The sequence below is a fragment of the Gossypium hirsutum genome, chromosome D01 (genome assembly GCF_007990345.1).
Source record: "Gossypium hirsutum isolate 1008001.06 chromosome D01, Gossypium_hirsutum_v2.1, whole genome shotgun sequence".
Classification (NCBI taxonomy): Eukaryota; Viridiplantae; Streptophyta; class Magnoliopsida; order Malvales; family Malvaceae; genus Gossypium; species Gossypium hirsutum.
In genome coordinates, this window is record NC_053437.1 from 34,150,599 (window position 1) to 34,176,997 (window position 26,399).

At 32.4% G+C, this 26,399-nt stretch overlaps 1 protein-coding gene and 2 non-coding genes across 3 annotated transcripts; 1 reads left to right on the plus strand and 2 right to left on the minus strand.

Moving 5' to 3' along the window:
* The first annotated feature begins 7,638 nt into the window (after nucleotides 1-7,638).
* LOC107921920 (proline-rich protein 1) lies at nucleotides 7,639-9,361 on the plus strand. The gene is made up of 2 exons (XM_016851727.1): nucleotides 7,639-7,837; nucleotides 8,793-9,361. The coding sequence occupies exons 1-2, from the start codon at nucleotides 7,657-7,659 to the stop codon at nucleotides 9,143-9,145; spliced, it is 534 nt and encodes a 177-aa protein (XP_016707216.1). The 5' UTR covers nucleotides 7,639-7,656; the 3' UTR covers nucleotides 9,146-9,361.
* A 2,884-nt stretch (nucleotides 9,362-12,245) lies between these two features.
* LOC121214261 (small nucleolar RNA R71) lies at nucleotides 12,246-12,351 on the minus strand. The gene has a single exon (XR_005909845.1). It is a non-coding gene; the product is annotated as a small nucleolar RNA R71 (small nucleolar RNA).
* Nucleotides 12,352-26,043: 13,692 nt separating this feature from the next.
* Nucleotides 26,044-26,150, minus strand: LOC121214241 (small nucleolar RNA R71). The gene has a single exon (XR_005909827.1). It is a non-coding gene; the product is annotated as a small nucleolar RNA R71 (small nucleolar RNA).
* Nucleotides 26,151-26,399: the final 249 nt, after the last annotated feature.

Consider the following 26,399-nt stretch of genomic DNA (forward strand, 5'->3'; position numbering starts at 1 on the left):
ACCTAATTTAAATGGGCTTAAAAGCTGATTAGGAAGGTCCAATAACTCAAATTAATGCTGGAAAAATATAGGGAATAACCAAAAACCAAAACAATCTCGTTTCTTACACATAGGCGAATGCACCACAAACCATGGTGGCCAAAATTGGGGCTAAATTTAAAAAAAATTTGAGATCTCATTAAATTTTGGAAAAATACCTTTTAAATCATTTAAATACCCCAAATTCCAGATCTAGAAATTTAGGATTTTAATGGAGAAGATTAATTAAGAAATTGAAGAGAGAAGAGACCTTACCCAAGCTAGTCGAGAGAAACGACAACGGCACTTTCTTGGCAATGTTCGGGATCGATCTTGGAGTTCAAGATTCTAGATTTAGGGCTAATTTTAATGAGAAAAAATGACATAAATATGGAGGAGAATATGTTAACAAATATTGGGGGAAAAAAGAGAAAAATAAAGAAAGAGATGGTAAAACTAGGTGTAGGCGACGACAACAATAGAGGAAAGGAAAAAAAATTAAAATCAAAGAGGAGGAGAGGAATGTCTAGGGCAATGTGGAGGAGGATTAATGGCTAATTATTAGTAAAAAAATAATATTTATACCTAGGTTAACTAGAATTGGATGGCCCACACATTAAAGTAAGGGGTTTTTGTCAAAAAATTAAATTATTTATATGGGAAGGGAATTGAAGTTAGGACCTCAAGGATAAATTCAATAATGTTTAACCATCAAACAAATAACTCATTCTTCATATAATTTGAAATATTTATTTTAAAAAACAAGGCATGTCACGTACTAGGGTTTAAGGAAAAATTTGCAAAAGAATAAAAATAATGTGACAGAAGGGATTTTAACTTGGATTTCAAGAAACGTTACACTAACACTTAACGAACAAACCAATTGCTCATTTATTTTCAAAAAGTGCATAGACTATTTAAAAAATTAAGGCATGATCACTCTCTCTCGATTCACAAACGTGATTCTACTAACCCCCAATTTTTGGGTGTTACAGGACTAATTTGTGAAACTATTAAACGATTAAGGTTTTGTCATTGTTGAATATACATGAGTTTTTATGTTTGATAATAGAAAATGGATGGTTGTTGTTAGATAAACAAATTTTATTAAGTGATTTTTGTTGAAATTATCAACTAGGGATTTAATTTAAAAATAGATATTTTACATGGTTAAATTGTGAAATAAATGAAATATAGGGATTGCTAGGAACCTAATTGATATTCGGCTATAATGGGTTGTGTTTGAATTTCATGAATTTTCATTTTTATGAGCTAGGGACTAAATTTTAAAGGAATTAAAAGTATAGGGGTAAAATGGTAATAGGATAAATTGAATGAATTATATATTAGATTGAGTTAAATTTATCCTTATAGATCAAGATAGACCTCGTACGGTTGTAGATCGGGTCAAAGAGAAAATCTCAGATTAATCGCCTCCGTATCTACGTATATTCATCGAGGTAAGTTCGTGCAATTAAATTGTGTTTATATGTTTTTAGTTGAAATATATATATGTTATGAATTGTCATATATAATTACCAGTTGCATATCCAATGACGTACGACAATTATCGAGCCCCGTTTGAACCTTAGGAATCCGTAGGATACAAATAACATGTCATTAGGGTTTACATGATTTGGGTACTGGTCGTGAACATCCTATCGATGGATGAGGTCCTGCATATATTGTAGATACACCACAGCTCATGTAAGCATACCGATTTATAACTCGTGAGAGCATACCGATCTACAGCTCGAGTGAGTATACCGATTCACAGCTCGTATGAGAATACATGTACATGAATTGACGGATTACATTTATATGAGCTAGCACACTATGTGTGAGCTATCCTGGGTATCCAACGGTATTCTAAACGGTTCAACGGGAAATGTTCTCATATGAAATGATAAGAGTTCAATACGAACTATTACAAGTATACACATGAATTATATGGAAATGTTGTTACATGGTATATGGAAACTTGAATTGGTTGATACATGCATTTGAAACTTGATCAATTGATGTATTCATCCATATTTATTTGCTTATATATTTAATTACATGGCTAACATGGTTGGTGTATATGTGCTTAGGCATTTGGCCAAATTGTATTGGGATATGCTTGTTTACTTACCTATTATATGACTAAATGGTAAGTTAAATTCTATGTTATACGAACTTACCAAGCATAAATGCTTACTCTGTGTTATTTTTTGTGTTTTATAGTGAATCAGAAGCTTGTTCGGGTTGGAAGCTTGTCGGAGCTATATCACATTATCCATCGGCTTTTTTGGTACATTTGGTTGTTTAATTTTGGTTATAATGGCATGTATAGGTATGTTGGCTAATGTTGGCCTATATTTTTTCTTGTGAATATGGCCATTTGTTTTGGCTTGTGTATTGACATATTTTGGTATGTATATAAGTAGCATTAACATGGTTGATGTGTGGCTTGTTTTGTGATTGAATAATGAAAGGTAAAATGATAGTTAAATGTGTTTATTGATATGATGAATTTGTGGTGATTTGGTACTATAGTATATACATGACTATCTGGTACAAATTGAGAAGTTTTGGCAAGTAAACTAAATGGCATGAATTGATGCAAATCTAATTGGACATTAGTTTATCATTTTGACGAAAATGAGTACATGATTATATATGTTTGCATGTAGTCATTTGAGGTGCCCAAGGGCATATTGGTTGTATGAATTTAGATCATATGTAAATGACTTGTTTATGCTTGGTTTGGATGCCTAGTTAAGACTTGTAAGTATGTACAATGTTGTGTGTAGGTACATTCTAAATTGGGTGAGAAATATGGCTTGTAAAATGGCCTATTTTCGTCCACACGGGCAGAGACACGGGCGTGTGTCTTAGTCATGTGTGACACACGGCCAAGTGACACGACCGTGTGTCCCTCGTAGCTTTCAAAGGGTTACAAGTTAGGCTGTTACACTACCTAGCACATGGCCTGGCACACAGGTGTGTGAGGTTATTTCAAAGGGTATATAGCCTGGCACACAGGCATGTGGCTTGGCCATGTGGCCCAAGTCAATGAGTTACACGGGCATAACAAGGGCTGGGACATAGGAATGGACATGGGTTGGGACACAACCATGTATCCCTACTTAGAATGCCCACACGACCGAAGACAAGGGCGTGTCTCTTGGCCGTGTGACCCCTGTAGTGTTGAAAATTTTCCTTGTTTCCTGGAAGATTCTCTAAGTTTTCGATTTAGTCCTAACTTGTTTCTAACATAAATTTAGGGTCTCGAGGGCTCGTTTAAGGGAAAACATGTATGTTTTGACTTGGGTTTAATATGCTTATTATTATGATATGAAATATTTGAAATTTCTTTCTGTTTGAATTATAAACTCCAGTAATGCTCCGTAACCCTATTTCGGTGACAGATACGGGTTAGAGGTGTTACAATAGTCTTCACAAACTTATATAAGAATAACATCATCCTTAAAGGACTTCAAAATCACTAACTTAATACCAAATACCTAGGTGTTACACAATATTCTACCATGAAACAAAATATGAATGAGATGAAAGAAACTACCCTATTAAAAAAAGCATTTTGCCCCTTCCCCCAAAGTTAGGATTATTTTTTGTTCTTTTGGCAGATTAAGGTCAGGAAAGAAGAAGATGGTGAATTTATCAATTAGAAAGCCATGTTTACGTTAGATATTTTATTATTTAGTTAGAGAAATTCGTAATCGATGAAGATGTTGGTTTGTGTTTACTTATAGATTAGAACGTTTGAGAACTTTGTTGGAGATGTTGGTTTTGAAAGAACAATAATTGTGTAAATGAAAAGAAATTTGATATTTGGTTAACATATTTTGCATCGTTAAAAATAATTTGGTATTTGTTCAGAGATTTGGTTGCAGTGGGAGAAAATTTAAACATTTAAACTTTGTGTGAAATTTCGAATATATTGTTATTGATCTTTTGGAGAAAATTATATTTTAATTGATTGTTTTAATGTATAGAATCTTTAATTATGCGCTCTCACGATTAAAAATAAAATTAAAATCATATATATTTTAATTTCCTAAATTTGTATCCTTAATTGTAATGTATTAGTTTACAATTATGTTTGAATTAAGTAAGTTATTTTCATAATTTAGCTATATTATTGTTTTTTTTTCAAATTATTCTGCATACCTTTAAACATTAAAGAGTATCAATATTATATATATGATATGATTTTTTAAGAAGGTTCATCCCAAGAAAAATATTTAAGAATAAATAATTAAGTTTGTAACTGTTGGGATCAACCCGATTAAGCAACGAACAAGTAAAAATAGCAGAAGAAATTAAGAAATTGAACACATAAGTTTAACATGGAAAAACCCCTTTAAAGAGGATAAAAAACCATAGGCAAAGATAATTTTGCTATAATGGCAAAAGGACAAAGAGTACAAAAGATGAAGATAAAACTAAACCTCGAAACCCGAAAATAAAGAACCCTTAAAACGTAAACACAAAATTCTCCAAAAGTGTTATGAGTTCTAGTCTTTTCATGGATGTTTTTCTAAGGTTGTAAAAGAGCCTATTTATTGGCTAAATTCGTATGTCAAATAAATTATGCTAAATATATTATACTAATAAATACTAAATCTTCTAGAAAGAAAATATATTTTGTTTAACTTGACTTGCAAGCAACCCCTTATTTTATTTAACAGGAATTTGGGTCACACAAATCTAACAATCTCCACCTTTACACTAATTCTCAAAATGCCATCTTTACCAAAGCCAGCCATGGGCCTATCTTGACCAATGCAGGGAATTAACTGAGTCGAATTTGTGCTTAGAAGCTGGAAGACTTCTAGCCTTTGACTTGTGCAGTGCTAAATAAAAACTAACCCATGTTTGATTTTCCCAAACATAGTGCTCTAACATTTCAAAACCTACATCCAAAAGAGAATCTCTCTTCAATGAAACGATCATACCTTTTTCCCTTCTATAATCAAGTTGCCTCCACTCCAAAGAGTTAACTTTAACTCCATAACAAACAAGGGAAATCTGGTTTCACTGATCACTGTACAAATTTCTAGAATATAATGATTTTCGGCCCTTTTACCTTTTAACAAAATGAGAGCTCCACGAGACACCTTAATGCTGCTCGACTCGATGTTGATTCTGCAACCTTTCGAGTCTGAAGTGGTCAAGGAGATGAGATTCTTTCGTAAATCAGATACATACTTGACATCTGAGAGTGTCCTAATCGTCCCATCTTGCATCCTAATTGTAACAGTACCAATATCGATTACCTTACGATATGACTTGTTTCCTATGTACACAACTCCACCTTCAACTGAACTGTATGTGGAGAACCATTCTCTGTTGGGACACATGTGAAAAGAGCGTCCTGAATCTAGGATCCACTCGGACATAAGCTCGAAGCTATTGCTTGTTGACACTAACAAGAAATCATTACCACTTTTGTCGGCCAAATTAGCTCCAGCTGCATCTTCCTCGTTACTCTCAGCAGCTCTTTTATTTCACATTTTATAACAATCTACTTTGATGTGACCTAATTTCTTACAATAGCGACACATTTTGTCTCACTTTTTTGATGCTACCAAAACCGAAGCTTACCTATCTACCTTGCTATCCGAACCAAACTTATTACAGAGTTTGTCTTTACTCAAAAAATGACCCTTCACATCCTTGAACGAGAGTTTGTCTCTACCATAAATTAGAGTCTCCTTGAAAAACTTGTATGAAGAGGGCAAAGAGCACAATAATAGCACAACCTGATCTTCATCGTTAATATTAACCTCAACATTCTTTAAATCGTTCAAACAAGTAATATATTGACTGATGTGATATCTAAGAAGTTCACCTTCGTTCATACGAAACATAAATAGACGTTGTTTCAACACTAAACAGTTAGCCAGAGACTTGGTCGCATAAAGAGTTTCTAACCTTTCCCGCAAGGAGGATAAGGTTTTCTCCATCAATACCTCCTACAATACCCTATTTGTGAGGCACAACTAGATTGCAGATGGGGCCTTTTCATTAAGCTCTTTCCATTTTGTCTGATCTAGATTCTCATGTTTTTTCTCGGTAACGACCTTTTTCAAGCTGGTATGAACTAGAATTGTCCTCATCCGAACTTGCCACAGATTGAAATTTGTGATACCATCAAACTTCTCATGTCAAACCTTGTTGCTACCATATCTGAACGAGCTGATCTAAGAAATTTGAACTAACTCTGATACCAATTGTTGGGATCGACCTGGTTAAGCAACGAACAAGTAAAAATAGCAAAAGAAATTGAGAAATTGAACATACAAATTTAATGTGAAAAACCCCTCCAAAAAGGATAAAAAACCACAGACAAAGATAATTTTACTATAATGGAAAAAGAATCAAGAGTACAAAAGATGGAGATAAAACTAAACTTCGAAACTCGAAAACAAATAACCCTCAAAACGTAAACACAAAATTCTCCAAAAATGTTATGAGTTCTAAGTTTTTAATGGGCATCTTTCTAAGGTTGTAAAAGAGTTTATTTATAGGCTAAATTTGCAGGTCAAATAAATAATGCTAATAAATACTAAATGTATTATACTAATAAATACTAAATCTTTTTGAAAGAAAATATATTTTGTTTAACTTGACTTGCAAGTAATCTCTTATTTTATTTAATAGGAATTTGGGTCACACAATTTTAACAGTAACTCATATTGAAAAAACACATACAATACATCAAAATAATGTAATGGATTAAAAAAAATAAGGCAATTTATGTTAAGGATGAAGAGGCAAACCTTGGTTCAAGTTTGATAATTTGTTCAAAATTCGCGCTTTTCATTTTGAAAAATTATGCTGAAATCTAATAGAAAAGATTGAAGAAAAAAAAAACAAGGATGGTTGAATATTAAATATTGAATAGAAAATCTTAAAAATAAGTAGAAACAAATATTGCATTTGTGACGGAGTGCTTTGTTTTTTCTTTTTTAATTTGACAATATGTACTTATTTATAGAATAGGAGTTATACAATCTTTGAATTAATGTCGTGACTGTGGTAATTGAAAATATTTACTAATTTTTTTACTGTTTATTTGTGTAAATAATACTTGCGTCAGTTTTGTATATTAATACAAACGTCTAGTGATAAGAATATTAAAAAAAAAGTTTGATTCATCTAGCAATTTAAATTTTGAGATACAATCAATTTTATTGGGAGTTTTTTTTTTATGTTGGGATCATTGCTATTTGCAAAATAGGATTTCCATATAGTTTTATAAATTTAAATTGATTATAAAAATATGATAAAAAATGAAAAAATAAAAATTAAGTGCGCCACTTGACGTAGGTTGTTATGTTATATATATATATATATATATATATATATATATCTTCGAACTGTTACGATATTGTTTCCTATCAAAAGCGCTTGTCTAACCGTGGTATAATATATGTAATGAATTAAAAATTTCAATCATGATGTTGGCTCAATATCTTATATATAAACAACCCAAAATAATCTAATGGAAAATGGATTGCACGTCTCAAGTAGTGCCGTTCCATTCCTACTCTTAAAACTATATATATATATCAAAAGAAAGTACGTTCAAAAGAAAGAAAAAGAAGAGTGGAGACAGAAATTAAGATGGCAAGGAAGGTGTTGATGATGTTAATTGCGGCCTCACTTTTAATGGGATGCAGCTTCAATGAAGCAGTAGGCACGGTGGTTGCTGGTGTCCAAGTTATACATCTGGGTGGGAAAGTCATGTGCCAAGACTGCACAAAAAGCTATGGAGAATGGACTCATGGCTCTCAACCCATCAAAGGTTCTTTCATTTCCTCAACTTCATATTACATTATATTTTGTCTTTTCTTTCTAATTTCAAAAACAAATTTGGCAAAGTTTGATTTCTTTTATCCAAATACTAAACCTCTATTGGTTGATCCGAGCCCCTATAGCCCAAATTAGCTTGGATAAAATAAAATTTACCTCTGGACGGTTGAGTTCAAATTAAATAATACAATATTTTAATTATAATGTATTTATATATTAGTATAATCTTTTTAAATATTTCATAATATATGAATAGTGAAAATGGACAGTGAAGTCGAGTATGGTCAAATTTAGATTTCGGTATGATTTTTTTTTCTTTTAGAATTAGGCTGCAAATGATTGGTTTACCGTGCACTTTACTGAAAATGGAGATTTAGAACACATGCTTTAAGGATTTGGCATATTTTAGTAATATTATTATTTATGTTATTCGTAAGTTGAAATCACTAATACCATTAAAATTTTGGTACTTATTCAATATAATTTTTTTAAAAAAAATTGAAGTTGTGAGGTTAAATTGAATTTCTTTTAAAAATGACAATTATTTTAATTTATCATAACTTTATATTTTTTATTAGAACTACTATAATCTTTTTGAGACTCTTAAATGAAAAGATAAAGACATTTCAATGCACTTAAACCTACATCTTTTTACACCGTTAATAATAACAATGTCGATTGAGTTAAGGTGAAGTTGGCACAACTTCATCTTTTAAATAACAAAAGATTTCAAGCTTCATAATTTTTTTTTAAAAAAATTTCACGTAAGCTGACTAACAAAATTCTTTAACAAAGTGACTTGGATTAAAGCAACATTACTAATGCTAATGACCAAATTATGAAAAATTAAATCCAAGTTGAATATAATACATGAATGAAAATCATAATTTCACAAGAAATAAGGATGTAATCTCTATTTTTGAAAATTTCAAATTAATGATTTGCAGGCGGTAAAGTATCAGTGACGTGCAAGGATGATAGAAGCAGAATCATATATTATGCAAGTGATGAAAGCGATGAAGAAGGGAATTTCAATATGGCTGTCAACAAATACATAAATGGGAAAGAATTGCAACCAAAATCATGCTTGGTTAGGTTAGTGTCTTCCCCACATCTTACTTGCAACATTCCGACAAACTTCGCCGGAGGAATCACCGGCGTCAATCTCCCGGTCAGGCCTACTGTTCTATATCGTGATTTGGTTCAATATCAACTCGGCACCTTTTTCTACACTACTCCAAGGTGTGCTAAACCAGCTGCCGGTGAGACAAATGATTCCTTTGATTGCGACGCGAAATAATAATTATTAACATCTTTTTGGGGAGAAATAAAATTTTCCATTTTAATCAATTTCTTTTTTTGTTGTTGTCTTTACACCTTTTAATTGAAAGAATAAATAAAAATTTTATTGAGGTCGAAGTCAAATTTGTTATTGTAATGCCAACTACTTCTGTTAAAAGTTTATATTAAATTTTGATTCTACTTGTATGCCCTGATGCTGAAATTTGAAAAGGTAGGCCCATTTCTTGGATATTTGGTACCTCACCAAATTAGTGATTTAATTTTGAATTTCATGCGTTTAAAAAAATGAGTATATTTTGTTAGACTTTAATTACTCTAATTTAAGATAATTAAAAATTCATCAAATTGGATAATATTTTCATTACAAGAAAAGACTTTAACAACTAAAATTAAAGAGAATTGAAGATATTTTATTTAGCCACATACTATAATTCATTTCAATTATGTAACTTTAATCTAAGATTCAGAATATTTTATAAGGTGGCTTAGACATGTTGAATATTTGCTTGGTTTGAAACTAATATTCTTATCATAGCTAATTACAAGTACAACTCTAACCTTAAGACTTCGCCTTTGGGTCGCCTCATTGTAAACATATTACCACGAAGAAGTAAATCTGTTTAAGCACGACGGATTCTAGCCTGGTCCCTCCACAAACTCTCGAACTTCCTTTATTACCTGCAATACATAATAACATATGTGTAAGTTTAAATGAACTTAGTGAGTTTTTATAACTTGTATCAGCACAACGTTCACCAACTTTTACTTCATGGCTCAACATTCATATTTGTCTTGTTTGTATTAGGACGGTTCATCGATCTCATTGCCATAGTATTTACACAACATGAATTGGCTCACTTGTACTTGGTGCATTATCCTCAATGACAGCATTGCTTATCTACTTGCTAGCCTAACGTCAAATGTAGTAAAAACTTCGGATTATTTATGCACTTAAAGAGCTTGTTTTCTAGCACTTTTAGTATTTATTATTACATTTTCAGTATTTAGTAGTTAGTACTAAAAGTTAGTAAAAATAAGTGTTTTTAACACATTTTATGAGTGTTGGGACCTACTAGGCCGACACGGGCCTTAAGTAGTTCTAATTTGTGTAATTGAGTGTGTAGGATGATGAAGTATAGGCCAAATTGACGCAAGAGTAAGGGACGAGTTATGCACAAGCTTCCCGAGCCGTCAAAGGATGAAACGAACCAAATGAGGCACACTCTGCTTGTTGTGTCGCGTCATAGACCTTGCATGGTGCGACATATCCACGACGTGGTGCCCAAGTACTCAATGCTATTTTCGTCCCCACAATCAAATTTATACAAAAACCTAGGACGTGTCGAAGACCTAATTCGGGTTGCCAATACTCCTATAAATAAAACCTTAAGGGTTTGATGTAACTAAGTCGTTTTAGACGCATGCAGAAACCCTAGTAGTTTAGGAGTAGGATTAGATTAAGTTTTCTTTCGGTTTTCATAACTCTTTGTTCCTTCTTGAAATTGGTTTCGATCCAAGATGTTTTTTAATTAATTGAACTATTTTAGTTTATTTGCTTTCGCAAACAATGACATTCATTATTCCAATCAAGAGATTATCTACTACATTCTCCATTCGACATCAAAATTTAGGATTATTATAATCTCTTTTGTCTTTCGATTCAATCGTGTTCTTTACATGTTTAATTCAGTTGAGTTAGAGGTTATGAATACTATAAGTGGCTAAATCCCTTAGAGAAGACTAACGAGTGGAAGGGGACATAATTAACAGAGGATTTAGGGTTTCTCGATAAGATTAGTTGGTTTAAATTACCATTTTTAAACCCTAGATTTGACAACCCTAGGAAGTAATCATAGGCTAAATGAGGTGGGGAGATAAGTTTTGCCGAGTAAATCATAGTTTATCGTGGTTGAGAAAGTGAGGTCAGTAGATAAGCGAGTATCAACTAATTGATTAATCAGTTAGAGGCCGGGAGGTAATAATTGGTTAGTTGATAGCTAATCCACCCTAGAACCCTAATATGAAGTTAACTACAACCCCTAAAACGAGTTAATCTTCCTAATTGTTTTATCTATTTAGTCGTTCATTAATTTTATTGTTCATTTATTTTAGTTATTTGATTGTTAATATTAATCCCTTTCATGATTTGTTGTAATAAAGGATTTAATTATTACTACTTAGACTTATTATTGTAAAGAGATTTTCCTTAGATTTATTTCATCTTCCCTTGGGTATAATCCTTGGAATACTTCTTGTGTTCCGTTTGACACATATACTATATTACAATTTGACCCATATACTTGCGGACAACGTTGATTTAATTTCTTAAATTTTTTGTATGATATTTTTACTATAAACGATAAGACGTTTATAGGTGGTCAAGTTGTTGGTGTTGTTGTAAGGGAGGTTTCGACATTAAGTCTTGAAAATATCTTTACACTTAATAAGATAAATAGGAATGTTAAAACCTATAGATATGATACTTTAAAAATTGTTTATTTAATTTTAATTTTTTTGTTTAATTTCTTTATAATTTTTCAGGTTGTTTATGACACGAAGCTCCAACACCCCAATCAAGCCATATCCATATCCAGAACAGATATTCAAGTGCGATCGTCAATTAATGAACACCAATTTACATATGGTAATTAACTTACCCAGGGGAAGTCTGTTATTTGAAGATCGATGAGAGAGATAAGCGAAAATCTGGGAAGAAGTCCTAATTGAGCAAAGGATGTTGTGCGAGTAGGCCTTACCTACACTAAATGTGGTGCGCAGTAACATAGACAGGCCAGCGATTAACGCCAATAATTTCGAGATAAAGACGACAACAATTCAGATGAACTAGAATACACTACAATTTAAAGGAAACATGGCAGAAGATCCAAACCAAAACTTGAAGCAGTTCTTACAACTCTACGACACCTTCAGGTACAATGAGGTATCTGATGATGTTGTGTATCTCTGATTATTCCTATTATCCTTGTGCGATAATGCGGCTAATTAGTTAGACTTGTTAGAACTAGGTTCCACTACAAAGTGGAACGATCTAGTAGGAGCATTTCTTTATAAATTTTTCTCGATTAGTAAAACTATTCAGCTTAGGTGAGAAATTGCCAATTTTAAACAATATGAAGGCAAATCTTTGTACAAAGCATGAGAAAATTTCAAGACAATGCTAAGAAAGTGCCCACATCATGGATTGCAATTGTGGCTCCAAATCAAAATATTTTATAATGGTGTTGACGATAACATTAGATCTAGCCTAGACAGAGCAATCGAAGGATCTCCATGTTCCATACTTAGAACGAGCCTACAAAGTCATAGACATCATGGCTATGAATTCATTAATAAAATATTTGTGTACAAATCAAAGCCTCTAACGATAAAATCTATAAACGAAGACAACGAAGATGATCGATAGTAATAAATCCTAGAGAAGCTTAACCGTTTGGAGACGATTGTCAAGCTGACAAGAGCGGAGGTATACTCTAAAAAGTAATCTAAGGAAGCGAGTTATGTAGGTAATAGGGGTCGAGATCCCTATTCAAATACCTACAATCTCTGTTGGAGGGATCATCCAAACCTCATATGGGGAGGAAACCAAGGAGGAGCAATTCAAACTCAAACCTAACAAAACCTTCCTTACAAACCTCCACTATTACAACAAAGAACCGTAAGTAATGACCATGCTACATGTGGTCAAAGATTCGATCAACTAGAAAGGGAGAGGCAAATGATGAAGACGGACGTTCGACAAGTCCAAGCCAAATATGGATGACTCAAATTTAGATTGGACAACCTTTATGCCTAAGTAAGCCAATTAATTACAATGTTTCGAAAGAAAAATGGTCAAAGTATTCCAATAACATGGAGAACAACCCTCGGAGGGAAGAAGCATGTAAAAGTGATCGCTTCGTGATCGAGAAATGAATTGCAAACACCCAGCAAGCCCATCCATGAAAAGGAGGTTCCTGAAGATGTTGATGAAACCATGGAGGAACCCGACCATAATGAGCTTATCAAGGAGATAGCTGAATCGGTGTCTAAGCCAATAATAAAAAAATTCATGCACGAAAAAAGTACCATTCCCAACGAGATCAGAGGACAAGAAAAAGAGGGACCAGGTAGATTTTATAAAATATTCTTAATTTCTTTAAATCCCTCAATTTTGATTTGCCACTCTTGGAATTTATCGATAAAATTCTAAAATATGCCAAGTACCTAAGGGAAATGATGGCACGACATAAAAAATGAAAAAGGGCAAGCAAATTAACATTGATGCCTTATGTAGCAAGCTAATTGCTAAAAAGATACCCCCAAAGTTAAAAGTTACGAATAGTTTTACGATTCAAATCAAGATAAGGGATTGACATTTTTTCAAATCCCTTTGTGATTTAGGGTTTAGCATAAAATTAATGCCCCTATTGATCTATCGAAAACTTAGACAATGGGATCTTAAAAATACATCAATAATACTACAATTAGCCGATAGATCCTTGGTACACCCAAAAGGTGTAATCGGGAATGTATTGGTCGAGGTGTAGGGATTCATAATCCTTATCGTGTTTTTAGTCCATCAATTTGAGAAAGATCGGGAAATCCCCATTCTGTTGGATAGGCCATTTCTGACCACTTCCAAATCGACAATCAATCTTGAAAGAAATGAGCTAATTATGAAAATCGATGACAAGATAGAAGTGTTCAAGTGTGTCTATGATTCCCAAAGTGAGGGATTAGTTAGGGAGGTGTGGTATGTCTTATTCGATTTAACCCCTAACGACCTGTAATGGCTTCTGTAACAGCTCACTTTTCAGTAACGTCAGAAACAATGATTTTGGGATCACAATTTCAACGAGTGAGTTCGTAAAAATTAGTAATTAATATTTATGAGTTAAATATAGTATTATGGTGAACTTTGATGAGATAGATTGTATTAATTGGTTAGTTAGTCGAAGTACAAGTGGTGCATACCAAAATTGAAAGATTTTGAAAAATGAGGTATCAGGACCTCGTTTTCATAAACTGGGCTCGTAAATATTTTTATTAAATATTTACAAAGCTATAATATATGTGGGTTGAAGTTTGATCTTGAAATTTTGATGATTTGATAGTTAATTAAAGAAAAAAGACTAAATCATAAAAACTGTAAAAGTTAATCGATATTGATTTTAATTACTTAAAGTTCTTAATTAATGCATGTTTAAGGATTTATGTGGAAAATAGCCACATTCTAACAAGCATGGATGGTTTAAGCATGTTTTCGGTGGAAAATATAATTTGGTTTTAAGTTTATTTTGGTAATTAATTAAAAACTAAAATATGATAAAACATAAGAAATTAGTCATCTTCCTCATCATTCTTTTCTTCCATCAAAACCACCATATCCAAACTTGGTAGTTTTAATTCAAGCTTTCTTTCTCATGCATGGTATGTAAATCGAACTCGTTTCTTGTAATTTTTATGTTTTTGAGATCGTTACAACTAGGTCTAGCTAACCCATATCTTCGTTTTCAAAACTGTTAAAGATTTCTAAAGTTTACATTAATGTTAGTTGAAGTTTTAGAATGTTTATGGTAGATTTTGAAGCTTAGAAATGAAATAGGACTAATTTGTTAAGTAAATTTTGTTAGTTTTGTGTATAAAGACCAAATTGTAATAATATAAAATTTGTCATGAAATTTCTAAAAATTATGTTTTTAGAGGGCTGTATAGTGATGAAATTGTAATGGGATTGAAAATCAAAGCTTGATTTTGAAAGATATAATAGTTTCAGTTTTAAGGACTAAATTAAATAAAATTCAAAACTTTAGGTAAATTATGCAAAATGAATAAAAGATATTATATTCATGCTTTTAGATAATTTAAAGTGATAAAATATGATAATGTGAAATGAATTATTATATAGATCAAGGATTGAATCGTACGAAGGAAAATCAGGAAAAAAGAAAAATTATAGAATAGGCCTTACGAACCAACTCATTAGTTGAATATATTAGGTAAGTTAATAAGGTATAGAAATGTATAGATATGTATTTAATTGTTGTTGAATTGTGTAATTGTATTTGTTTATATTGTTTGAAACTTGAATTGCTATAAACTAATACCAATGTGAGAAATGACTTATTTGAAAACTGATGAATATTTGTGAAACATGATTCATATGGATTCAAAATAAATGTGACTTGTTTACAACATTTGTACTGAGAACATGGAAGTGGCCCTGATTTATAAATTTTACTAGTCCTGGTTAAATGTCTATTTGAATGTACTAAATGATGAAGCTACAATTGGCATGCCAATAGGGTTAGAATGCGCACTTGTACATGTTTGCACTTTGGTTCCCCTACTCACACTTCAAGGTCCCTATTTTCACTTCGGTGCCCTTGATAGCACTACGGTGCTCCCTAGTGTGGTGTGTTTACCTGGGTATCCAAATTATTTTGCTACAGTTCATTAGTCTAACTGTTAAAGTAAAGTATATTGATTAACTTCATGAGTTGCTTGGGAATGATATGTTTGTAGACTATTGAAATGTTGGCTAATGAAATTAATGAATGATAAGTATATGCTTAAAAGTTATTTGGAAACAATATCAAAATGATTGGAAAATTTATAGTTTATTTGTATGTAACGCTCGCTTTATAAATATGATATGTAGTGACAGGGCTATCTATTTAAAAGGAAAAGATATTTGATTGTGCCTGTAATGAGTTGAGAAGAATGTGTTTATGAATGGATATGATGAATTGATTAACTTGATTAATAGGTTTTATTGTTTTGATTGAATAATACTGTTAAGTATCATATTGAATGGATTTTGGAAGATTATATGATTTAATTCGTGATATAGTCACCTTGCTGTTGTAAAATGTCTTGATAGGAAAGTAACTTAAACTAGTTAATTCAATTTACTTAGATGTGAATCTAAGGTAAGACTATTGTTTATGTACCTATGGACTTACTAAGCATGTCAATACTTACCCCGTTTTATTTTCCTATCTTTTGTAGTTGCATCTTCGGGGAACTTGGCTATCGGATCACTTCTAGAGCTCACACTATCCAACATCTCTTTTGGTAATCTTTGGTTCATCTTGGCTCGATTATAAGTGGCATGTAATAGGTATAATGTATATATGTCCTTGATGTTGAACTTGTGAAATTGCCATTTTGGTATGTTTATATGGTCTAGTATGAAAGTGAGGTTGACGATGTTAACTTTGGTAAGTTGAATCATACTTGTGCATATTGACCTGACATCACTTATAGTAGTTATTTTAGGTAATTTCCGCACTTAACGAGTTTGTTTTCTAGCACTTTTATAATTAAGTATTGCATTTTTGATAGTTAGTACCTAGGATTAAAAGTAAATAAAAATAAGTGTTTTTAACATATTTTTGAGTATTGATGACCTATTAGACTGACATGGGTCTTAAGTGTGCAGGAGACTTAATTTTAGGCTCAATTGAAGTAGAAACTTGGGGTGGGTGATGCATAAGCTTCCCAAACTGTGAAAGCATGAGAAACATCCAAAGCCACAAAATGTCTTGCATGGCCCGACACGCAATGTATGTGTTGCAACGCGCAGCCTTATGTTGAGCCACAGTAGCTTTGTGGTAAGCCACATGAACCTGCATTGAGCCATAAAGCTTGAACGTGGGCTACAATCAAGGATGATGTGGACAACCATATTTTGGTAGATTCTCAAAGGTTTTATTTCTTACTTGCACCCAAAGTATCAGGGGTTTGTTAGGGGTATATCAGGCATAAAAGGCACATCTTTTAGCTTATAAATAAGAGGCTTCTATCCATAAATTAGGGAATCAATCAAGAATTCATCCATCAAACACTTCTCCACTTCTTTACTTTCAGTTTTCTTTTATTCTTTTGTAGTCAGAAGACCCTAATTCGATGTGAAGACATTTGCGAGTAGAGATTGCTCCGGATCTGTGGTTCAATATATTTATTCATGAGCATTCTCTTATCTCTTCTCTTCTCTTTTTTTATTTATCTTTCATAATGATATTGAGGGATTAGGTAGATACATTCGACAATTGATATTGAGGGATTTGGTAGATACATCACATGGGTTTCAAAAGAGAAGAAATGAGTGAACTAAGGAATTGTATGGTATAGTGAGTATAAGATTTTTGAACTTGTATAAAAATAAGTCAAATGCCAAATCAAGAAAATCTCAAATAAAAAAATATTACGAGCTCGAATGATTGTACTCACGAATACTATATTAGGCCTTAGTAAATGGAGAGAAAAGGAAGGTGAGAGAAGTGTGTATAAGGTAGTGAGATTATTTGAAAGTGGGGGAGTATCGGGGACAATATAATGTGTCAAACTACTTTCATGGTTAGCCATTTTGTCAAGCCTATTCTTTGAATTCCAAAAAACTTAAATCGCAGAACATTACAAGCCGAAAAGTCCTATGTGACTTAGGTAGTACTTGATGTGGATGATGTTGTACCGAGTTTTGATGTTTTTATTACTTATACTCATTTGAACTTAATTGTATATTTATATATATTGATGGAAACGTATACTTAATATTCTTTTATTTGTTTGGTTTTGTAATTTAATGAACTAACCATCTAACTTTAGAAATTGTGAGTCAATTGTATATCATGCTAGAGTTATATGTTTATTTAGATTATCTTCTTAATATATTTCTGTCCAATTTCTTGTATCAAGCTTGCTCAAGTGCATTTTTGTTTCTTGCATTAATTTTCATTTTCAATTTAGTTTATTTTCGGGTTTTATTTTATTTTTGTTTAGTTTGCTTGAGGGCAAGTAAAAACTTGAAGGGGGCATTTCACCTGACATTAAATGTTGTAGTGGTTTTGGGTTATTTCTGTACTTAAAGAACTTGTTTTCTAGAACTTTTATTATTTATTATTACATTTTGAGTATTTAGTAGTTAGTATTAAAAGTTAGTAAAAATAAGTATTTTTAACACATTTTGTGAGTGTTGTGACCTACTAGGCTAACACGGGCCTTAGGTAGTTCTAATTTGTGTAATTAAGTGTGTAGGATGAAGAATTACAGGCCTAACTGAAGTAGGAACTTGGGACGAGTGATGCACAAGCTTCCTGAGCTGTCAAAGCATGAAATGAACCAAATGAGGCATATTTTGCTTGTCGTGTCATGCCATAGACCTTGTATGACACAACATCGCCCTGGCATGGTGCCCAAGTACACTTCCAGGCTATTTTCGTCCGTACAGTCAACTTTATAGGAAGACCTAAGACGTGCTGAAGACTTAATTTGGGCTACCAACACTCTTATAAATAAAACCTTAGGGGTTTGATGTAACTAAGTCATCTTAGATGCATCCAAAAACCCTAGTAGTTTAGGAGTAGGATTAGATTAAGTTTTCTTTAGGTTTTCATAACTCTTTGTTCTTTCTTAATGGAATCAGTTTTGATCCAAGAGTTTTTTTTATTTAATTGAAGTATTTTAGTTTATTTGCTTCGACATTTGTTATTCCAATCGAAAGATTATCTAATTCATTCTCCATTCGACATCAATTCTGGGATTATTCTAATCTCTTTTTTTTGATTCAATCGTGTTCTTTACATGTTTAATTCAATTGAACTGGAGATTGTGAATACCATGAGTGGGTAAATCCCATAGGGGAGATTAACAAGTTGATGGGGACGTGATTAATTGAGGATTTAGGGTTTCTTGATAGGATTAGTTGGTTTAAATTATGTGTTCTTACACCCTAGGCTTGGCAACCCTAGGAAGTAATCAAAGGCTAAATGAGGTCGGGAGATAAGTTTTGCCGAGTAAATTATAGTTTATCATGGTTGAGAAAGTGAGGTTGGGAGATAAGTGAGTATCGACCAATTGGTTAATCAGTTAGAGGCCAGGAGGTAATAATTGGTTATTTGATAGCTAATCCACCTTAGAACACTAATCCTAAGTTAACTACAACCCTTGAAACAAGTTAATCTTCCTGATTGTTTTATCTATTTAGTCATTTGTTAATTTTATTGTTAATTTATTTTAATTATTTGATTCTTAATATTAATCCCTTTTATGATCTTTCAATAATAGAGGATTTAATTATTATTATTTAGACTTATTATTGTAAAGAGATTTTCCTTAGATTTATTTCATCCTCTATTCGGTATGATCCTTAGAATTCTTCTATTGTTCCTTTGTACACATTTACTATATTAGAATTTGACCCATATACTTACAGACATCGCCAATTTAATTTCTTATATTTTTGGTGTGATATTTTTACTATAAATGATAACACGTTTATAGGCAGTTACTTGTGCATAATTGTGAAGAATTCTTCTTACTTGACTACATTTGATCTACTACTAACGATTTGAATATAGAAAATTTCATATTCTAATATACAAAGCCTTGTACATATAAAGCTTCTACTGAGAGATTTCATTGATGTAATATCAGAATGTAGATAAACATTTGACCTCATGGCGGATTTGTTAGAACGTCGTCACCCTTACGAGGCAGCGAAAAAATAAAACATCTGGTGATCCTAACCATGGATCCATGTGAGGAACGAATTGGGGTGAAATAAAGGTTTCAAAATTACCGAATCTTTATTTTGAGTAGACAGCGACGCCTCGGCAACGAGTAATCTCATCTACTATCGAACCAAGCTGTAATCTATCGTGACTCCAGCCTCTACGTAATCCACCCAGTTGACAATGAATGGAAATAATCCCCAAAACAGTTTTTGGAGAAGACTTTACTTTTACGGTTGCTAGACCCCCAAACTAAGAAAAATAGGGTTTTTATATCTATGTTTAGGGTTTCTAGAAATTAAATAAATATAACAATGTTTTTAAACCGAAAATTATAATTACATTAATTATAATAATGATTTTGGTAAACTATATATTTATTTGAATTTATATACGAACCAAATTTATGTTCTCATTATGCGTACAACAACCTTGTACATATAATGTATTCGATATTTGATTACCCAATTAAATTAATTCTATAATTAATTTAATTCAAGCGACAACCAAACACAATACCAACTATGTTTTATTCCGTTCATTTCAACTATAGAGTGTGACCCTGTAGGTTCTTGTAACGTTAGCAGTAATAGTAGAACGATTCAAATGTTACAAACAATGAGTGGCACCTAGCAATGCATCATTGTTACCTAAGTCACAAGAAATCATGATTCGACATAATCGTTTTATGATTAACCTTTCATGCAATAATCCTTAAGTCCTTTATCTCTGGATTGTACACAAGTCATGGAATAGTCAAACTTGCATAGTTCATTCCATGTTCCTTGATATCTTAAGTAGACTATATGATATACAAATAAGTATGACATCTCATATCAGCTTATTTGAGCATGGCCATACATTTTTAGTCTCACTCAATCAACTGGCCTAAGATATTGATCCCATTATGTAGGAGGGACTTATCCTATATCGATCAACCATATCCCTGTACACCGATAGTGGTATATCCAACATCAGCCTTTATAGAACAACCAGTTACGGTGTACGTTTGACTGTATCAAAATATACAACTCACGATGTTGGGATTATAATGATCTCAAGTCTGAGGGTCATATACATATTAATCACTATGAGTAATGTTGTGACAATTACATAATAATCCAAGAAACATACTCATAACGGGTCAGTCCAATATGTTGTTCTCTAACACATATATTCATGCATCGATTTTGACATTCCATATTAATGACAACTCTTTATCATTAATCAACTACATGTTAGTCTTAATGCATTATTGTTGTCCTAGCCAACAATAATACTTGACTAAGGACCTTTTAGGAATAATCTTATTATTCTCAGGACATTATTATAAAACAGTTTATATATACACACAGAAAAGAAACTGAAATAATAATGGTAACGCCTTATATTAATAAACATGATAAATCAAGTATGATATTACAACCATCTCATGATTGATCTTTGGGCATACTCTAACAGGATTATCCCTACGAATTGTATCTTCACAAGTTGCCATTGCAGACCTATATGCATTTACCTTCTTGAGAGGAAATCCTTGTGGATTTTTACTTGCCGATTGACTTGTCACTAATTGTGGTGGTAGTTTAGATATGTTTCAACATTTAAGGAGCTTATTTTATAGCTATTTTAGTAATTATTATTGCATTTTTGATATTTAGTAGTTAGTTTTAAATAATTAATAAAATAAGTGTTAGTGACCTGTTAGGCTGAAACAGGTCTTAGGTAGTTTTAATAAGTTAATTTGAGTGTGTAGGATGCTTAATTTAGAGCCCAATAACGTAGGAACTTGGGACAAGTGATGCACAAGCTTCCCGAGCTGCGAAAGCACAACAAGAACTTCCAAGCCTACAAAATGAATGTTGTGTCATGCCATAGCTTGTGTATGGCGCGACATAAGATCGACATGGAGCACGAGTATTTTGAGGTTGTTTTTGTACGTGCAATCAACTTTATAGTAAGACCTAGGACAAGCTGAAGACCTAATTGGGCTGCTAACACTCCTATCAATAAAAACCTTAGGGTTTGATGTAACTAAGTCGTCTTAGATGCATCTAAAATCCCCCGTAGTTTAGGAGTAGGATTTAGGTTTAGCTTTCCTTTATTTTTCGAAAACACTTTGTTCTTCCCTCTTAGAATTGATCTCAATCCAAAGTTTCTTTTATAATATCAAAATAATTCAGTTTATTTTCCTTTGCAGGTGACAAGATTCATTATCTTAGTCGAGAGATTCGTTATTCCGCTCTTAATCGATACAAATAAAGCGATTTTTATGTTTTTTTTGGGTTTTTTTTTTGTAATAATGGCCTCTATGAATTTTCACCTAAAATTTGGATTTTTATACTGTTTTCTGTTTATATCTGCTAGAAGTAGGTAAAACTTGGGTTTTTAAAAGAGATGAATGTTTTATCAAATATCTCACACACGCAAACTATTTTAAAAGCTTCCGCAAAGGATAGCGTTTCGAAAATAAATCACGATTTGAGAATTAATAAAAGATAATGATAAGTTCTAAACGGAAAATGATTTTAGCAATGATACGGTTTCCAAACGCACTTCCATGTGGCATCACCAGATTCGACCATAATGTCCAGGCCGGGTTTGGGGTGTTACAAGAAAATATAATATTACTGTTTAGATTTATTATTGCAAAAAGGTTTTCAATAGATTTAATTTATCCTCCCTTGGGTACGATCCTTAGAATACTTCACTGTGTTTTGTTGTAACACATTACTATATTACAATATGGCCAGTATACTTGCGGACACCATTGTTTTAATGTCTTATACTTTTTATGTAGTATTTTCCAATCAAACATTCAAACGTTTGGCGACGATCAAGTTGTTGATGCAATTTCTAGGGAGGTTTCGATAGTAAATCTAGAAAATATCTTTACAATTAATAAGATAAATAGGAAAGTTAAAGACTATAGATACGATATTTTTATTTCTTTTATTTTTAATTCTTGTTTATCTATTTTTATTTGTTTAATTTATTTTGAATTTGTTGGTTGCTTATGCCCTGAACCGGAAGCATCCCAATCAAATCATTTCTAGATTCTAAACAGATAATTGGACGGAATCGTCGGTTGATGAATACCAATCCACCCGTGGCAATTAATCTACCGCGGGAGAATCCATTATTTGATGATCTACAAAAGTGACAAGTGAATATCCGGGAAGAATTCACAATGGATCAAAGGATGTTGTGGGAATATGCTGTAACATCTTATACCCAGCCTGATCGCCAAGACCAAATACGGGATGTGACGCCATCGTCTCATGTCGCATACATCAAGTAGAAAGATCATTCTAAACAATACGTCTATCATTTTATTATTCCCATAGGTCTTAGGCCACTCAAACTTGATAGTTATCATTATTACATGCTGACCACACATTAATTAGGTGTATAATAATACTTAAACATGCATAAGGTCCATTTGGTAAAATTTCCAAAAACATATCCGTAAGTATCGATACTGACACTAAGGTATCAATATTTTTTCTAACTGGTATCGATACCACCTGGAAAAACAATACAAAATTTGCCTTCTATTTATCGGTTAAAACCCCAAAGTTTTGAAAACTATCACTATCTATCATGAAATATCGATACTTTAACCCGAGTATCTATACTCGAGCAAAGTTATTGATACCAAATCTCTATTCTGACTTCCTGCACATTTCAAAACACAGAGGTATTGATTTTAAAACCCGATTATCGATACCTTTGCTCTAGACCTAAAAAATGTAGCATACATAAGCAATTAATCCATTCCAATTTAGTTCCTAAACATCATGCATCAATTACTTCGACAAATAATCATTCAGTGGCCTAATTAATAGTTCCATATCACAAAATCGTGTTCGAGCAAGTAATGTTAATCCATCCTCATGTTCTTAAACCCAAACATAACAATAACATGTAATTTTTATAAACCGAACAAAAAAATAGCAAAATGTCTAGAAGTTAACATGGCTATAAACGAGACTACCACATTGCCTATTTCCCCAAAGTGTAAATAAATATAAAACACCTATGAAATAAAAAATAGACTTGCTTGAATCACCTCTCAAAAACCACACCACTCACATTGGCACACTACTAATCTACAATGGGTTGAAAGGAGTGGGTGAGCTTAATAAGCTCAGTGAATGCTCAGAATAACCACAATACAAATCATCAAGCATCAACAAAACAACCATATAACATAACCTCAACAGTTCCAACTCTAGTGTCATACTATACTTACTCGTGCATTTTTACTAGTCCTTTTACATGGTAAACATATTCACTTTTAAGCGAATACATGTTCTAGATAAATTGCATAGCAACTAGATACTCATAAGGCATACATCACATTACACAAAACAACATTTTAAGATAATTTGGCACTTGAGCTATAAAACATAAAAGTGAGCTTCATCACTCATCGGATACACAGATCTCCAACACACCAAATATAGACACATAGAGTCAAACATGTCCCAAAAATGAAGCATAAAGCTAACAGTCTACTTATTTCCTGTCACATGTCCCATTGAATGGAGCTTAGCTCACATTCCCTCATCCCTCCAACGTGTCCCAGGGCCTCAACGCCCCAGAACACTGTACACATAGGTAAGTACTCACAACCCTATGGCATGCCAAATATATCCAATGATTTTAAGATCACAAGGCCAAAATATCTGAAATCAAACATATATCACTTATTGATTATCCATGCACTATCACTGCATATTTGCATCTTTAGCAAAACACTGTCACTAACATTTAACAAATACATATCATGTACACATTTGCACTTTCACAACGGTTAACATAACCACATATCACGTGTTATAGCATCAAATCTCAATTCACATATTCAAAAACACATAAGCACATTGTTCTCAAGATAGCATAGGTATGAGAAAGCTTACACTTGGAATTTAGAGTAGGTTTAGGCTACTACCAAATTACACTTTCTTCGAAAAGTCGAAAGCTCAAACTAGCCTTTCCTTGGCTCTATCTCTACTTATAGAAGGTCCTATTGAATCTGAAACTTCAACACAACAAGGCATTCAATAATCAGCTAAGAACATAAGCCTAAGTTATATTCCCATGTAACCGAAGCTAATAACATAACAAACTTTAAATTTGAATATCTCGATCTATACTTAATTTTTTCACCTAAAACCAATTTTGTTCATCTTATAATTCACCTATGACTAATTCCCAACCTTTAAAGTACAATAAAATAGTCAATTCATAGTATCAACTTTTTCGACATGTTTTATTGCTATTTTCCAAAAATTCATTAAAACGTTAGAGATCTTTAACAAAACTTTAAAGTAAGTTTAAAAACCTTCTAATCATGTTAAAATAAGTTGAAAAACACTTTAAAACCAAATTTTAATGCAAAATCACAAAATCCAACATTAATTACCCAATTTTCAGCTTTTATTCATAACATGAGATTTAATGGCTAAAAACTTAGTTTTTTAAAGACTAAATAACATTTAAAATGAATAGAAAGATGAATGGCTACCTTAGTTGGAAGAAAAATAGACTTCTGTCGAAAACCTGAAAAATCCACACATGAAGAAGAAGATGAAATCTATAGAGTTTTTGAGTGTTTTCTTGAAGTATTATGGAGGTTTAATGTTGTAAGGATGATGTAAATCAAAATACTAAAGTTTGGAATCAAAAATTGAATGGAGAGGGTGAGGATGAGGGAAAACAAAGGGACGACAACAAGAATGGGAGAGGAAAAAACGAACGTGAAATATATGTAGGTGGGGGAAGTATTAGGTTGAATTTTAAAATTTGGTTTAATTGCTTCATAAAGACTCACAATTTTGAGTCTTTTACAAATCAGTCCTATTTTCAAAATTAATGGTATTTAAAACTGATTTTTAGAAATTGAATTAATTTTCTAAAAACCATAGTAAAAAATATTATCGATAAAGCATTTCAGAAAATTCCAAACACTCTAAGGCTAAAATTCCTAAAATAGCCCTAAAACTTCTAGGCCCTATTTTGAGGTGTTACATATGCTCTACCTACACTCGATGTGGTGCAAGACAGTATGAAAAAGTTGACGATTAATGCCAATAATTATGAGATAAAGACGACTACAATCCAAATGATCCAGAACACACTGCAATTCAACGAAAATATGGTGAAAGATCCAAATAAACACTTGAAGCATTTCAATTGTGTGACACCTTCATATGTAATGGGGTAACTGATGATATTGTGCATCTCCAATTATTCCCTTTCTCGTTGTGCGAAAATGCAGTCGATTGGTTAGACTCTTTAGAACCAAGTTCCATCACCACATAGGACGATTTAGTGAAAATTTTCTCCATAACTTTTCTCGATTAGTAGAACAATTAAGCTTAAGCAAGAAATCGCTAACTTTAAGCAATATGAATGTGAATCCCTATATGAATCATGAGAAATATTTAAGTTGATTCTAAGGAAGTGCCCATACCATGAATTGTAAGGGTGGCTTCAAATTCAGATATTCTACAATGGTGTTTATGGTAATATCAGATCCAAATTAGATGGGGCGGCTAGAAGATATATCATGTTCCACACTTACGAATGAGCCTATAAAATCATAGATGACATGCCTATGAATTCGTACATGTGGCCCAATCAAAGATTCACGTACAAGTCGAAGCCTCTAATGGTAAAAGCGATAAGCAAAGATGATTGATATCATCAAATGTTATAAAGGCTTAATCA